The following is a 16,321-nucleotide window of genomic DNA, read 5'->3' as shown; positions in this document are numbered from 1 at the left end:
AAAACCTCACACATGATCCCATTACATGAAACAACCTTTGTTAACATTTTGGTGTATTTGGTTTAAAAATGTACACAATACAGATAAAAATTGTACACATGTGTATATAATCTTAATTAATTTGTAAATGTGATTTTAATGGCACGATAATATTCTATCAAATGGAAACAGCATAATTTATTCAAACAATTATTTTGTAAGTCATTTATATTATTTTCCTTTTCATTATTATATATAATACAGAAATTAATACCATTGGATGTAATATTTCACTTTGTTTTTGATTTACTACTGTAGTAAAATTTCCATTGAGATTACTGGACCAAAATTGTTAAGGCTCTTCTACCATATTGCCAAATAAACACATCTTACATATTTATAATTAAAAAAAAACAAATTAATAAAAAATATAAATTGGGAATTATATTTGCCCTACTAACTTCACAGGCTGGTATAATTATCAGATTGTATAATAACTAAAAATGTTTTGTGAAAATTGAAGCATGATATAAATGTAAGATATTATTTTGATGCAAACAAAAAACACTTGAAACTGCTTTATAATAATCTCTCAGGGATTAGTTGATAATTTTTGTTGTACACACTGTCATCACTTTAAATAACTTTCGACATAGAAGCAACTTTTGTCTTAATCACTATTTATACTCGAAGAACTTTAATGATCTATTCATTAATTTAAAAAAATTTTAAGCATATAACTATGTGCTACAAAGAAGGCCATGAAGCTAGGAGTATCCTAGTATAACTGAATGTGGAAGACAAACGTAATCAACTAAAATAAATGTGATAAGCAATACAATACAGCAAAGAACATTTTACTATGGAACCCAAGAAAAGGAAGTAATTAATGCTTCCCTTCCTTCTGCTATTTTATCCTTTACTTCAATTTCTACAGTTTGTTTTCTTTGCCTGGACTTTAAAAGTCTTACCTTCTTCTGCCTTCAGATGTTTGTGTGGTCTCATTCTGGTCTGCCAATAGCTAAAAATGCATGAATTTGCTCTCATCCCACTCCTGTTGTTCATCTCCTCTTACCTGGGGTCACCTATCTTTGCATGATTGCATTCTGATCCCCAGTACTTATCACCAGTATAACAACTCTGCGCCTCGGCTTTCCCAGGCTGTTGATGGGATGCTGTTTATGCCTCAGAAAAATGCATTGTAAGTTAAATTATTAAGAGATTTTAAATATAGGTAAAAAGTAAATAAACATAAAGAACAAAAAGGAAAGAATATGTATTCTAATATATTATACAATTAAGAAACTTTGAAACTTTAGTAGATTACACTGCTTTTAGAGGTGGGGGTGTAGTAGGTCTTTTACTATTTACAAAATATATGTGTTAGTAACTTTGGGAAGAACAGTAACTCACCCAAACAGTGTAATGTATATATGTCATTTACTAGAAGAAAGAAGGCACTTGAACACGTCTCTAAACCACATAAAAACAATTACAACATGATGATGAAAACCCAAGGAATTTTCCAAGAAAAACATTACCAGGGCTAATAACACAGTCCAGTCACATGTCAGTTATCTTCCCTTTGTGTCTGTGTGAGAATTCTACAGTCATAACTATATATAGGATGGAAAAATGAGAGGCTAATTTATCAACCAACTAGTTCATTTTTAAAAGTCTAATATATCCTAGGTATAGGTGAACTGTCTTCCTGTCAATGTATTGCACATTTGTGCCCAGATCCAACATGGGGTATGTGTGCCATTTATAAATGTTTATGTCTTAAGAGAGAAATTATGAAGAGCAAAACACTGAATGCTTGAAAGCTGACACAAATATAAATAAAATAATAATTAGAAAAATTGAGAAACTACTCATTTTCTAAATTACTCATGTTTCCTAGAATTTAAATATTTAAATTTTTTATATTTCATATTCAAATATAGCATCCCGATGTGAGACAGGATAAGTATTAGTGATTGTACAAGTAATATCTGTCACATAATATTCATTTTCATAGCGGAAGAAATGAAGGTTGTGATGACTGTTGATTATTTTTCCTAGAGGGGTTGTCAGGAAAAGAAATTTCTTTCTTTCTTTTCCTTCTTTTCCCTTCCTTCCTTCCTTCCTTCCTTCCTTCCTTCCTTCCTTCCTTCCTTCCTTCCTCCCTCCCTCCCTCCCTCCCTCCCTCCTTCCTTCCTTCCTTCCTTCCCTCTCTCTCTCTCTCTCTCTCTTTCTTTCTTTCTTTCTCTCTTTCCATTGAGAAAGTTCAACTATTAATTTAGGCACATAAAATAATTACTCCATTCTAAAATGCCAAAAAGGTAATTTAAGAGACTTAAAACTGAAAAGTTTAAGATAGTCACATTGAACTATATTAAAAATCCACAGTGTAGTTGGAACTAGGCTTTACATTAAAGAGGCCAAAAATTACAGTAAGACCCCAGGCTTTAAATATGGCTTTAAACTGTGAAAGGTGAAACTAGAATGAATAAAATCTCATAAATTTAAATCAAAAGAATGAAACAAACTGAAGTTATAGTTATTATAGAAGAATATGGTGGCCTGGATCTAGTGAACATATAGTAAAGATAAAACAGAATATTTCTGAAATGTCCTGAAAAATCTTTTGGGCTAACCTGATACAGTATATTTGAAACTATTTTAAAAATGCAGTGACACAAGAAACATTTTATAATCATATGTAGGTTTGGCATTAATGGATAAAGACTAGAGGATTTTTACCTTCAGAAAGCATTTGGACATACAGTATTTGATTAAAATGATGACACCATTTTCTGTAAAATATGATATATTTAATTTTGGCATAATAATGATTTATTATATGTTAATATTTCAGATATATACTTTGCATTTAATAAACCACTGAATAACTCAAGATAATGACTTAAGAGCATGCTTTTGCTCCATACACCAGACTGTTATTGCATTGAAGGCAATGAATTCCATCACGGGGGTTAAATGATCCAGGGCTGCAGATCACTGTGAAAAAAGAATAAGTTAGTAAGTAATATTTTCCTACTACACATAATATAAAAGTTGCAATCTTACTTCTTTTAAGCATGCAGTTCAGTAATATTAAGTATATTCACATTACTGTGTAACAAATCTCTAGAACTTTTTCATCTGGCAAAACTGCAACTCTGCACCAATTTCCCCGTTTCTCTAACTGTTGGCAGCCACCATTCTACCTTCAGTTTCTATGAATTTCACTAGTCTACATACTTCATGTAAGTGGAATCATATACAGAAAGTTTTAACTGTTTACTCTGAGATTCCTGTAAGGAGCGTGCAACCTGGATCCCTCACATGCATATGCAGTTGACAATAGGGTCTGCACTCCTATGAGAATCTACTGCCATTGCTGATCTGACAAGAAGTATAGCTCAGGCCATAATGCTGACTTGCCTGCCAGTCACCTCCTGTTGTGCAGCCTGCTTCCTAACAGGCCATGGACCAGTACTGCTCCCTGGCCTGGGGTCAGGGACCCTGCTTTAAGTTAATATAGCAGAAGCCACAAGAGGTCAACATTACAGGAGGAACCAAATATGCTTCACACATAGCCATAATAACTGTATTTTAGGTGGAAAAAGACTGCATTTTTTTTCTAATAATCTCCTGATTTCAAGCCCTATTTCTACCACTTGCTAAATATGCAATTTTGAAAATATTAGTCTAATTTAATTCAGTTTGATCATCCCTAATACAAGGAAAATGAAATCATGATTACCACATCTACCACTACATGACAGAATAGAAAGAAACCAAGATTAGATACTATCTCTGTCACAGATTATCTTTGGGATCTTAGGCAAAACAGTCAACTCTCTTAGTTCCACTGTCCTTACTTTGTAAAACAGGTACAATAATAACGAATTTTGTAACATTAATGTATTAAAATCAGAGGACATATGAAAAATCACGCAGTGTATCATAGGCACTCAATAAATGCTTAACTTTATGCACTTCTTTACCAGACTCTTTCATTGTGGGTAAGGGCATGGATAACAGGTGGTGTCATCAAGCCTCATAATTGGGCTGGGGTCTTTGATTATCCTATTCCTCTTTTTCCTATTGCAAATGTGGTTGCCCAAGGATCCCAGAATATGTTAATAGCACATCTAGCACATGTTTATTACGGTCCATCAAAGAAAATTCTTTTTCTGGCATGATTCAATGATATAAGCTAATATTTGGATCTGGTTCATACTATATAACTTAATTTCATATTATTTACTTTAAAAATGTATTTTTCCAAATTGGAAAATATTTTACCAGTTTTTTAGAGGAAATATTTTCCATTCTATGTTCCAAAGAGTTCCTCAAGTTTTAATAGACATTTTATTTGGGAGAATAATGTTTCAGATGGAAAAAAGTTTGGTTAAACAAAGTAGATTTATTTGCTTCAGCGATAATAAGAGTATTTTAATTGGTAACGTACACAGTAAGCTTCCAATGATATGTTTCTCAAAAGTATGGCACATTTTCTCTCAAAACAGACATTAATATTTCTTGGAGCACAAATATGGAAATGCTGAGCAAAGTTACTAAAAGTGTTAAATCATTACATATGCAGAAGAGAAATCTGCATGCAGTCTTTACACATATCCTTTATATTGACTGTCAAAAATAGAACTGATACTAGCATAAAATCATCTAAATATAAGCTTAAATAAATATGACTTTCTATTTACTATTCTTAGAATTAATAAACCCTCATAATATCATATGGGTAACATCATATAGTTCCTATTAGTAGCACTCTTTCCAATTATACATAGTAAAATATCTTTTCTCCATTAAGTAGACCTGAGGAAAAATGTTAAAATGTTATTTAAATTCAAAGTACAAAATTCACCAACTATTTAAATAATAAGAAAAAAAAGATTTGTGACTAATCAGTATTGACATAAAAAACATGATAATGTACCAAAAAAGTCATGAACTTTGAATAGGAAATGATTTCTTTAAAAGGAAAATGCAGTAACCATGATATGAAACATTTAATATTAAAATTAAGAAATTAATTTTAAAAATCATAAAAGTAACAATATTGTAAAATAAGTGTGGAAAGAACCCAACTCTCCAAGCCAGAGGGACTCCCTGTGGCTAGCAGACACTTCAAATTTAAAAACAGAATCAGGCATCCATAGTGAGGTGAGAGAGTGGGGAGTGGTCATGCACTTTGTGTTCTCTGAAGAAAATACAGCCTGTGGCAACAAACCTTCTGCCTGTACAACTCCAAGCTGGAGTAGCTCCTATAACCAAAGACTGAACATTCCAATGACCATCTGAAAATCTTCAATGAAAAGGGATTTGTGGTCTCAGACTTGAAGGCAAACCAATCACTCTGCTGCCTCAACCAATCAGGGCTTGGCTACATCAACCAACTGGAACTAAACAAGTTTGAATTCCACCTTTTCATAAACAGACCTGATTGGAAACATGGGCAGGAACTTTATGAAAGCCAAACCCTCTCTTTGTTCTCTGCAGTGCACCTTCTTTTACACCAAAGTCTGTTTTTCCCAATTCTATCCATTGCTTCTCAGAAAATATAAGCTCTCCTTTTGGCCTTCACAGATCTCATGGTCTTTTGTTAACAATAGTGAAGGAATAAAATTCAGGAAAAAAATTGCCGCTATATAATCAACAGAAGACTATTATTCAGAATATACAATTAAGTCATATAAATCAATTAGAAAGACAGAAAAATTAATTTAAAAATAGGCACCAAAGAGGCAAATGGTCAACTAATGGCTTTTTTTTGTTGAGTCAACAAAGGAGTACTCAAATTAGATCCAGGAAATCCAAATAGACACCAGAATGTAATACATTTAGAGTGAGATGCATATGGTGAGCTAGGAAGCTCCAGGCCCTCATTCTCCCATGAAAACACTAAATAAACAAATAGAGACTGGCTAAAATAACTTTACAAGACGTATGGAAGCCAGCCATAGATCTATAGCAATTAAGTAAGTTCTGAATCCAAAAAAGCCATGTTTTAAATGATTTTTTAAAATTGTGGCATTTTTACTCACCGCTGTCCCACCCGCTTCCCAGTGCAGCTCTGGCAGGTTTTACTCTATACAACTGAGAGAACAGAGCAAACTAAATTTATAACCTTCTGACCTGCATGAGCGTCCTGTGCCTGTGGGATTGGTTCGTGATGTAACAGTTCCTGAAAACCACAAGGGGACAACAAAGGTGAGGCAAGGGATTCCTGAAAAATATAACACAACATGTAAGGCCCAGAGAAGCAGCAGGAGCGAGCCTCTCAGAGAAATAAAGACATCTGAAAGGACCAAATAAAGACATGCTCAGGACCAAGCATAAGAAAAGATGTTCCATATCACTAAGCATAAGAGAAAACAAATCAAAGCCACAATGAGATATTATCTCACAAGCATTAGCACAGACACTCAAAAAAAATGTATTGGTCACTATGTGGAAAAACTGAAATCATGCTTGGTGGAAATGTAAATGGCGACGCTGCTATGAAAAACAATACAGAGCTTCCTCAAAAAATTAAAAATAGAGTTACCATGTGATCAGTTAATCTTGCTTTTGGGTATATATCCAAAAATATTGAAAGTAAGATCTCTAAGTTAAAGTATTGCATACCCATGCACCCATGTCCATTGTAGCATTATTCACAATGGCCAAGAGGTGGAAGCATCTCAAATTTTCACTGAGAGATGGTAAAACTGTTAGAACTCATAAATTCAGCAAAGTAGTAGGCTACAAAATTGATGCACAAAAATCAGTTCTGTTTCTGTACATTAACAATGAACAATCCAAAAAAGAAATTAGGAAAATAGTTCCAATTTAAAATACCAACATATCAAAGTAATGTATTTCCAATTATTTCATCTACAATGGGGCCACATTGTGAACTTTCTTGGAACACTATGTTTATATCACAGAGCTCTTCCCAACATTTAGGTAGCAAATGAACCCAACACTTTTCTGTTTCTTGTCAGTGTGCAATTTTCCAAACTGCCACAGAAGCTGAATAAGTGCTCCTTTGTGAAAGAGGTCAGTAAGACTTGCATGAAAAGCAAATGTTGACTAATCCTAGGAGAGGACAGCAACCCATCATTTGTTGCCCAGGCTGGAACAAGTTCACACTTGCTATGTACAAACATAAGGTGTTCCCAGGGTTTACACTTTTTCAAGTAATGCCCAATGTGAGGGAAATGGGTACCCATTGGATCTCTAGCATCAGGAACCTGAACTACAACATCTGGTGTATCTGTAACTCTGTAGAGCTCACCCTATATTTCTTTGAACTGTCCCTCTTTATACATCTTTTCTTGTGCTTCATTTATCACACCAGTGTCTTCGGTTACCCTATCATGATCTCTGCCCTGGTCATAGCTCTCAATGGACATTTCAGCATTTTCTATAAAAGACTGCATATCACTTGCAAATAAATTTGGTTGCTTCTTTTGTGACCATACATAGGGCCAAATGTAGTTTTAAAACTTTCAGTATCAAGAATGTGCACTTTGAGTTCTGAGGTTGGATTCAATCTTAGAGAAGAGACATTGGCAGCTTGCTTTGTTTCATGACAACTGTGTATGAATCCTTCATAACTGTATCCACTTCCTCTTGAAGTTTTGGTAATGATGACTGCTTAACCACATGTGTATTTCCAAGCCATTAAATATTTGGGTGTACTCTTGCCAATGTGCCAGAAGCCATCTTTGACTGATATTGCAGGGGCTTAATAATCTTACCACAACTGTTCTTGTATTTCTTTCACCTGTACATATTCAGACCTGACACTGTGGCCCGGTCCCTCATGTTTTGACCCCCTGATCCCTGCCCTCAGTCTGGGTTGGTGCTGTCCTAAAGGGGTTGATGGGGCACTGTCCTTTTGTACTTGGTCTTTACCATCTTGGTGATGATATGGGAACTCAAGTGCTAAGTCTGGCTTGGAGAGCCCCCTAATGCAGATACAGCTGCAGTGACCAAAGACTTCAATCACAACACTCAAGTCTCTTTGAATACCTAGAAGGCCTTCTGAGGAGGATGGGTACACAAAAGCCCAAACTGTGAAGACCACAATAAATACCTGACTCTTCAATGCCAAGAGATTGACAAACATCCACAGGCATCAAGTTCATCCAGGAAAACATGACCTCACCAGATGAACTAAATAGGGAACCAGTGATCAATCTTGAGAAACAGATGTATAAGCTTTCAGATGGAGAGATCATAATAGCTGTTTTGAGGAAGCTTAACAAAATTCAAGATAACACAGAGAAAGAATTCAGAATCTTATCAGATAAATTTAACAAAGAAATTGAAAGAATTAAAAAGCATTAAGCAGAAGTTCTGGAACTGAAAAATGCAATTGATACACCAAAGAATGCATCAGAGACTCTAAACAACAGAATTGATCAAGCAGAAGAAAGAATTAGTGAGCTTCAAGATAAGCTATTTGGAAATACACATTCAGAAAAGACAAAAGAAAAAAAAGAATAAAGCATGTCTAGAAGATCTAGAAAATGGCCTCTAAAGGGCAAATCTAAGAGTTATTGGCCTTAAGGAGGAGGTACAGTGAGAGGTTGGGGTAGAAAGGTTATTCAAAGGGATGATAACGGAGAACTTTCTAAACCTAGGAAAAGATATCAAGTACAAGAAAGGTATAAAACACCAAGCCACTTTAACCCAAGTAAGACTACCTCAAGACATTTAATAGTCAAACTCCCAAAAGTCAAAGATAAGGTATGGACCATAAAAGCGGCAAAAGAAAAGAAACAACATACACTGGAGCTCCAGTATGTCTGTCAGCAGACTTCTCAGTGGAAACCTTATAGGCCAGGAGAGACTGGTATGACATATTTAAAAAGTGCTTACTGTAGAGCCCTTGGGTCTTCAGTGAACACAGGTGGTAGTTAGGCAGTGGTCACCATGAGCCTTGAGTGAAACCCAATATTATGTTAGCTTCAGGTCTGACCCAGTGCAGTCCCAGTGGTGGTGGCCACAGAGTGCCTGAGTTATTCAGGGAATTCTTCCGAATCTTACCCAACATCACCAAGGCAGTACATCTTATATCCTAGAATAGCATATCTGTCAAAAATCTTCTTCAAAAATGAAGGAGAAACAAAGACTTTCCCAGAAAAACAAAAGCTGAGGGACTTCATCACCACTGGACCTTGCCTATAAGAAATGCTGAAGAGATTTCTTCAATCTGAAGGAAAAGTATGTTAATGAACATAAGAAATCATCTGAAGTAAAAAACACACAAAAACACAGACTATTATAATTCTGTAATAGTAGAATATAAACACTAGTATCGAGTAGAAAGACTAAAGATGAACCTATAAAAATAATAACTACAACTTTTCACAACATACATTGTATAATAAGATATAAACAGAAACAACAAAAAGCTAAAAAGTAGGTAGGGGAAAAGTTAAACTGTAGAGTTTTTACTAGTTTTCTCTTTGCTTGTTTGTTTATGCAATCAGCATTAAGTTATTAACAGTTTAAAATAAGAGGTTACATGACATTATTTACAAAGCTTATGGTAACCACAAGTCAAAAAATACAACAGATATACCACCAGAGAAAATCACCTTCACTAAAAAGAATACAGGAAGGAAGGAAAGAAGGGGGGGACCATAAAACAACCAGAAACAAGTGACAAAATGGTAAAAGTCAGTCCTCATGAGTAATAATATGAAATATAAATGGACGAAACTCTCCAATAAAGAGACATACAGAGCTGAATGGATAAAAACACAAGACCCAACAATCTGTTGCCTACATGAAACACAGTATGCCAAGACAGACATACCTAGGCTGAAAATAAAGGGATAAAAAGACATTCCATGCAAACCCAGAAAAGAGCAGGAGTAGCTATACTTATATCAGAAAAAAAAAATTTCAAGACAAAAAATATAACAAGAGATAAGGTCATTGTATGATTATGAAAGAGTCAATTAAGCAAGAGGACATAACAATTCTTAATATATATGAATCTAACACAGGCACACCCAGACATATAAAGCAAGTATTATTAGAGCTAAAGAGAGAGGCCCCTATACAATAATAGCTGGAGACTTTAACACCCTACTTTCAGCATTGGACACATTAATCTGACAGAAAATCAACAAAGAAATATCAGCCTTAATCTGTACTATGGAACAAATGAACCTAATAGATATATTTACGGAACATTTTATCCAACAGTTGCAGAATACACATTCTTCTCCTCAGCACATGGATCATTCTCAAAGACAGGCCATATGGTAGGCTACAACACAAATATTTAAAAAACAACAAAAAAAAGAAACTGTACCAGGTATCTTCTCTGATCACAATGGAATAAAACTAGAAATCAATAACAGGAGGAATTTTGAAACTATAGGAACACATGGAAATTACACAATATGCTCCTGAATGACCAGTGGGTCAATGAAGAAATTAAGAAGGAAATTTTAAAATGTCTTGAAACAAACGAAACAATAAGCAGGTGGTGAGTTCAACCAGGCTCATTTCCATCACTTCATGTTGGCAAGTTTCCTCTAGCCCTGACTGGGTCCAGAGATGCCATCTGGGAGCCAGGGACTAGAATCTACCTGGTCCTCTATATTCTACAGCAGCAGGATTCACACTAAATCTGCAAGACAAAGTCTTTCCCATTCTTCCCTCCCCTATCCTCAAGGAGAGGAGTCTCTCTCTGTGACCATCATCACCCCAGGCCTGCGGCAAGTATTGCCTGATTACCACCAATATTCACTCAAGGCCCACGGTTCTTCAGTCAGACTGTGGTGAATGCTGCCAGTCCTGAGTCTCTCCTTTCAAGGCAGTGGGCTCCCCTCTGGCCCAGAGAAGGTCCAGAAATGCTATCCAGGAGCTAAAGCCTGGAACAGGAGAATCCAGAAGACTGCTTGTTGCTCTACTCCATAGAGCTGGTATCCGAGCTAATGTTTGATTCTTATGAAGGTGCTTTTTTGTGTGGACAGTTGTTCAACTTGGTGGTCCAGCAGGGGGGGATAATCACTGGAGGGTTCTATTCGGCCACTGTACCTACCTTCTTCTCTCTGTTTTGATTTCTTTTATGTGATACCAAAAGGACAAAAAATACAAGAAAAATTGGGTTCTATAAAAATAAAACCTTTTGTGTATCAAAGGACACTACCAAATGTAGTGAAAAGGCAACCCACAAAATAGGAGAAAATATTTGTAAATCATATGTCTGATAGGTGGTTAATGTTTTTTTAAAAAATTTAAACTCCTATAATTCAACAACCAAACAACCCAATTAAAAAATAGGAAGAAGACTTGAATAGGTATTTCTCCAAAGAAGATATACAAATGGCCAATGAATATATAAACCGATGCTCAACACTACTAACCACCAGGGAAATGCAAATTAAAACCATAATGAGATACCAATTCAAACACATAAGACAGCAAGTAACAAGAAAATAAAAAAGAACTAGTGCTGGTGAGCATGTGGAGAAATTTTAAGCCCTGTGCATTGCTAATGGGAATGTAAAATAGTGTAGTAGCTATGGAAATTCAGTATGGTGGCTCCTCAGTAAATTAGAACAGAATTGCCACATGAATCAGCAATTCCATTTCTGGGTATATACTCAAAAGAATTGAAAGCAGGATCTCAAAGAGATATTTGTACACATTATGGACTTAATGTTTGTGTCCTTCCAAATCGATATATTGAAGCCCTAACCCCCAAGGAGGCAATAGTGGTGATAAAGTCCCTAAGGAGGTAAATTTAAATGAGGAAAGAAAGGCAGAGCCCTTATCTGGTAAGATTAATGTTCTTATAAGAAAACACACCAGAAACACTGCTCTCTTTCTCCATGAATATGCACCAAGAAAGGCCCTGTGAGGACAACACCAGAAGGTGGCTGTCTGCAATCAAGAAGAGTGCCCTCTCCAGAAACTGATCTTTGAATTCTAGCATTCAGAATTGTAAGAAAATAGATTTCTGTTGTTTAAGCCACCCATTCTATGATATTTTATTTTGGCAGCCTAATACAGTATATATATAAAAGAACTGAAAGCAGTATCTTGCAGATACTTGCTTACCTGTGTTTAATGAAGCATTATTCACAATAGCCAACCAGGTAGATGCAGCCAATGCTCATAAGTGAATAAATGGGGAAAAAAATGTGGTGTATACATACAATAGAATGTTATTCAGCCTTAAAAAGATTTTTGACACATGCTATAACATAGATGAATCTTAAAAATACTGTGCTAAGTGAAATACGCCAGTCATAAAAAGACAAATACTATGTGATTCTGCTTACATGAAGTATCTAGAGTAGTCACATTTATAGAGAAAAAATGTAAAATGGTGGTTTTCAGGTGTTGCATGAAGGAGGGAATGGGGAGTTGTTATTTAATGGGTATAAGATTTCAGTCCAAAGGTTGAAAAAAATTCTAGAGATGGATGGTGATGATGATTTCACAACAGGAGGATGGCAGTCAATGGCACTGCGTATTTAAATTGTATATTTAAATACACTTAAAATGTTAGATTTTATGTTATGTACATTTTACCATAATAAAAATGTGATATATACACATTCATATATTTAAATCAGCAAATATCTAAAATTTGGTTATGGCATGAATTGACATATATATGAAATAACAAGAATTTCTCCCTCACTGCTGTTGGAAATGTATTAATAAAAATAACTGTGAAAAATAGTCTGATATATTTTAATTAACTGTGTATCTTGTGACTCAGTATTAAAGACCTTCAAGAATCTTGGACAGAATATATAAACAAAAATGTTTATTACAGCACTGTGTCATAGCAAAAAAATTAAGAACAATCAATTTCAACCAACAATAAAACAGACATATGTACCCTGATATATTCATATAATGGAAAATTATACGAAAATTTAAAAAGCTTAAATTGTGTTATAATGGCAAAAGTACAAACAAATTTCACACATATGGTCTACAGTAATGTGAATAGGTTAAAATAATTGGATAGATTTATAATTAAATTCTCAGTCTTGATCAGATAGATTCTCAGTCTTGATATTTAAAAATCCAGCTGTATGCTGTTAACATAAAAATGTAAGCTTAAGCCAAATTAATATATACATATGCAAAGCAATCAAAAATAAAATCTCAACCAAAACAATTTCATTTATGTAGCTGGACAAACCAATTTAAAACTGGCAGCTTTAAAAAAAATAAAAACAATGATCTCTATAAATAAGACATTTTTAAAAGCTTTAGTAATAATCACAGATTAGTAAAAGATAAATCATAATCCTTTAAAAGACATGTGTGTATATTTGTATTTTATATGTGTTAATATATGTATATGTCTATATATACACATATAAATAAAGTAATATGATATATACCCTTACTTCATAGACCTGAGGGTAAAGAAATAAAAATAGAAAATTATTGAAATAAAATATTAGAGATTTTTTTATGTTTATGAGACAAGTAAAACTTTCCTAAGAAAAAGCAAATATAATTGCAAGGGGTCCCAAATACTCAAAACATATTTTAAAAAATGAACAAAGCTTCCAGTTACACTTCCAAATTTCAAAACTTATTACAAGCTACAATAATCAAAACAGTGTGATACTAGCATAAGAAAAGGCCTATCACCAAAGAAACAGAATAGAGTTCAGAAATAACCTCATAAATCTAAGACAACTGATTTTCAACATGGATACCAAGACAATGAAATGTGGAAAGAACAGTTTCTTCAGCCAATTATTTTGTGACAGCTAGTTAGCCACATGTCAAATAATGCAGTTGGACTTCTATAACACGTCATTTACAAAAATTAGCTCAAAATGTATTGATGACCACTTTGAAAAAAATATAAAGGTAAGGTAAATCTTCATAATTTGGGATTTTGAAATGGTTTCTTAGATATGACACCAAAAGTATAAGCAATTAAAAAATAAGTAAATATAAACCAGACTTCATAAAAATTTAAAACCATGATCAAATGGACAATATTATGGATGTGAAAAGAAAACCAGAGAACAAGTAAAAATGTTTGCAAAGCTAAAAATCTAAGATTTAGAATATCTAAAGAGCCCTTACAACTCAAAAACAAACAAACAAAAAAACAAAATCCCAAGTAAAAAAAACTGGCAGAGGATTTATGTAGATAATTCTCCAAAAGGATACACAAATGGCCACCAAGCAAACACAGAAAAAATGCTCAACATCATTCATCATTCAGGAAATACAAATTAAAACTGAAGGAGGCACCATTTCACATATGCTAGAATGGTTAGAAGAAACTTTAAAAAAAAAAAAAAAAAAAAAAGAAAGGAAAATAGCAAGTGTTGGCCAGGACATGAAGAAACAGGTACTTTCATACATTACTAACGGGAATGTAAAATGGTACATCTATTGTGAAAAATGATTTGGCTTATACTCAAAAAGTTAAACACAGAATAAGCGAAAAATAGAATAAAGTGGAATGACCCTGTAATTCCACTCTTGGTATGTACCCAAAATAACTAAAAATGGGCACTTAAGTATATACTTTTCATGAATGTTCACAGCAACAGTATTCACAATAGTCAAAATATGGAAACAACCCAAATGTCTATGGATAAACAAATTGTATATATACATAAAATGGGATATTATTTAGCCATAAGAAAGAATATGGCACTGATACATGCTACATCTTAGACATGTATAAAACATTATTCTATGTGAAAGAACATTTAAAAAACATTACATAGACATCTCAAAACATTATGCTATGTGAAGGAAGCCAGATACAAAATAATACATATTTTTCAAATTATGTTACAGGGAACTAAGGTGGAGCCCAGCAAAGTCCCTCAATTGAGTAGACCAACCTAAGAGTCAGAGAAGACCAGTGCTGCTGGAGTTAAGACTATGTTCCAGAGAGGAGATAGCCATACATAGAGAACCCTAGAAATGAGTAGAATAGTTCTCCTGAATATATCACACAACAGCAATCAGCAGGTATGTGTGAGGAAGCTATGTTAAGCTGGGAAGAGGAATATCTATTTTGATAGCATTAGAGGGAATAGTGCCTGGCAGTCACTCAGGATAATGAAGTGTCTGTTCCCAACACCAAGTAAGAGAAACTCATAAATCAAAGGGCACTGGGTAAAGCACTTGGGAAGGCATTAGAAAATAATTACCTCTGAACTGAATGCTGAACCAGAACCACCCATCAAATTACAAAGCAAGACATAAAATAATCAAACGGCTTCCAAAAAACGCATTAATTGCATCCAAAAACAAAGACTCAGAAGAAACAAATTTTTAGAAACTTGATATCAAAATATCCAGCACCAAATAAGGAAGAATTCACAATGTTTGGAATCTAAACAAAGATTACTGTGCATAAAAAAAAGGGAGAAAAAAACCCATAATCAGGGGAATAATCAAACAATCAAAACCAAACCAGAACTAAGGAGATAAAATACACTGAAAACTACAAAATATTGCTGAAATAAACTAAAGATGGTCTAACTGGACGTTCTGTGTTCATGATAATAAATACCTAATATTGTTAAGATGTTAATATTACCCAAAGAGATCTAGATTCAATGCAATCCCTGTCAACATTCCAAAAGCTTTTATTGAAGAAATGGAAACGCCAACCCTCAAATTTATATGGAACTCAAAGGGCACTGAATAGTAAAAAAAATTTTTGAAAAAGAGGAACAAAGTTGGAAGATGTATAATTCCCAATTTCAAAAATTACTACAAAGTGATAGTAATCAAAATAGTGTGGTACAGGCATAAAGACAGACACATAGCCCAGTGGAACAGAAATAAGCACATATATCCATGACCAGCTGATTATTCATAAGGGTGCTAAGTCCATTAATTATGGAAATAATAGTCTCTTCAACAAATGGTAAAGGGACATGTGGATTTCCAACAGCAAAAGAATGAAGTTGAACCCCTACTTCATACCAAATATGCTAATTAACTCAAAATGGATTCATGATTTAAAAATTAGAGCTAAAACTATTAAATTCCTAGAACAAAACAAAGCTGAATCTTCATGCCTTTGATATAGCAATAAATCCTTAGATCTGACACCAAAAATACTGGTAACAAAAGAAAGCACAAATAACTCTGACCTCATCAAAATTAAGATTTTGTCCATCAAAGTATACTCTCAAAGAACTTTGCAAATTGGCAAAGCAGAAATGTTTATAGGGTCTAAAACTGGTACAATATATAAACACTAAACACGAGAAAGCTGGAATGGTTATATTAATATCTATAAAAACAGACTTCACTGTAAGGAGTATTATCAGGAACATAGAAATGTATTACA

General features: G+C 34.1%; 1 protein-coding gene across 6 annotated transcripts in view; it reads right to left on the bottom strand.

Moving 5' to 3' along the window:
• Positions 1-2,773: 2,773 nt before the first annotated feature.
• The window catches only part of ZPBP (zona pellucida binding protein), a 116,577-nt gene continuing 103,029 nt past the window's right edge, over positions 2,774-16,321 (bottom strand). For 3 of the 6 annotated variants that reach the window (XM_032244243.1, XM_032244239.1, XM_032244241.1), the window contains 2 exons: positions 6,039-6,178; positions 2,774-2,982 (listed from right to left, as the gene is read on the bottom strand). In XM_032244243.1, the coding sequence (XP_032100134.1) occupies positions 6,078-6,178 (101 nt within the window). In that variant the 3' untranslated portion in view covers positions 2,774-2,982; positions 6,039-6,077. The remainder of the gene's footprint in view (positions 2,983-6,038; positions 6,179-16,321) is intronic. The other 3 variants (XM_032244240.1, XM_032244242.1, XM_032244245.1) reach the window with 2 other exon arrangements.

The sequence above is a fragment of the Sapajus apella genome, unplaced genomic scaffold (assembly GCF_009761245.1).
Source record: "Sapajus apella isolate SASKATOON/1434 unplaced genomic scaffold, GSC_monkey_1.0 scaffold54, whole genome shotgun sequence".
NCBI classification, from domain to species: Eukaryota; Metazoa; Chordata; class Mammalia; order Primates; family Cebidae; genus Sapajus; species Sapajus apella.
Note: the sequence above shows the minus strand (reverse complement) of the source record. Positions and strands in the feature narration are given on the sequence as shown.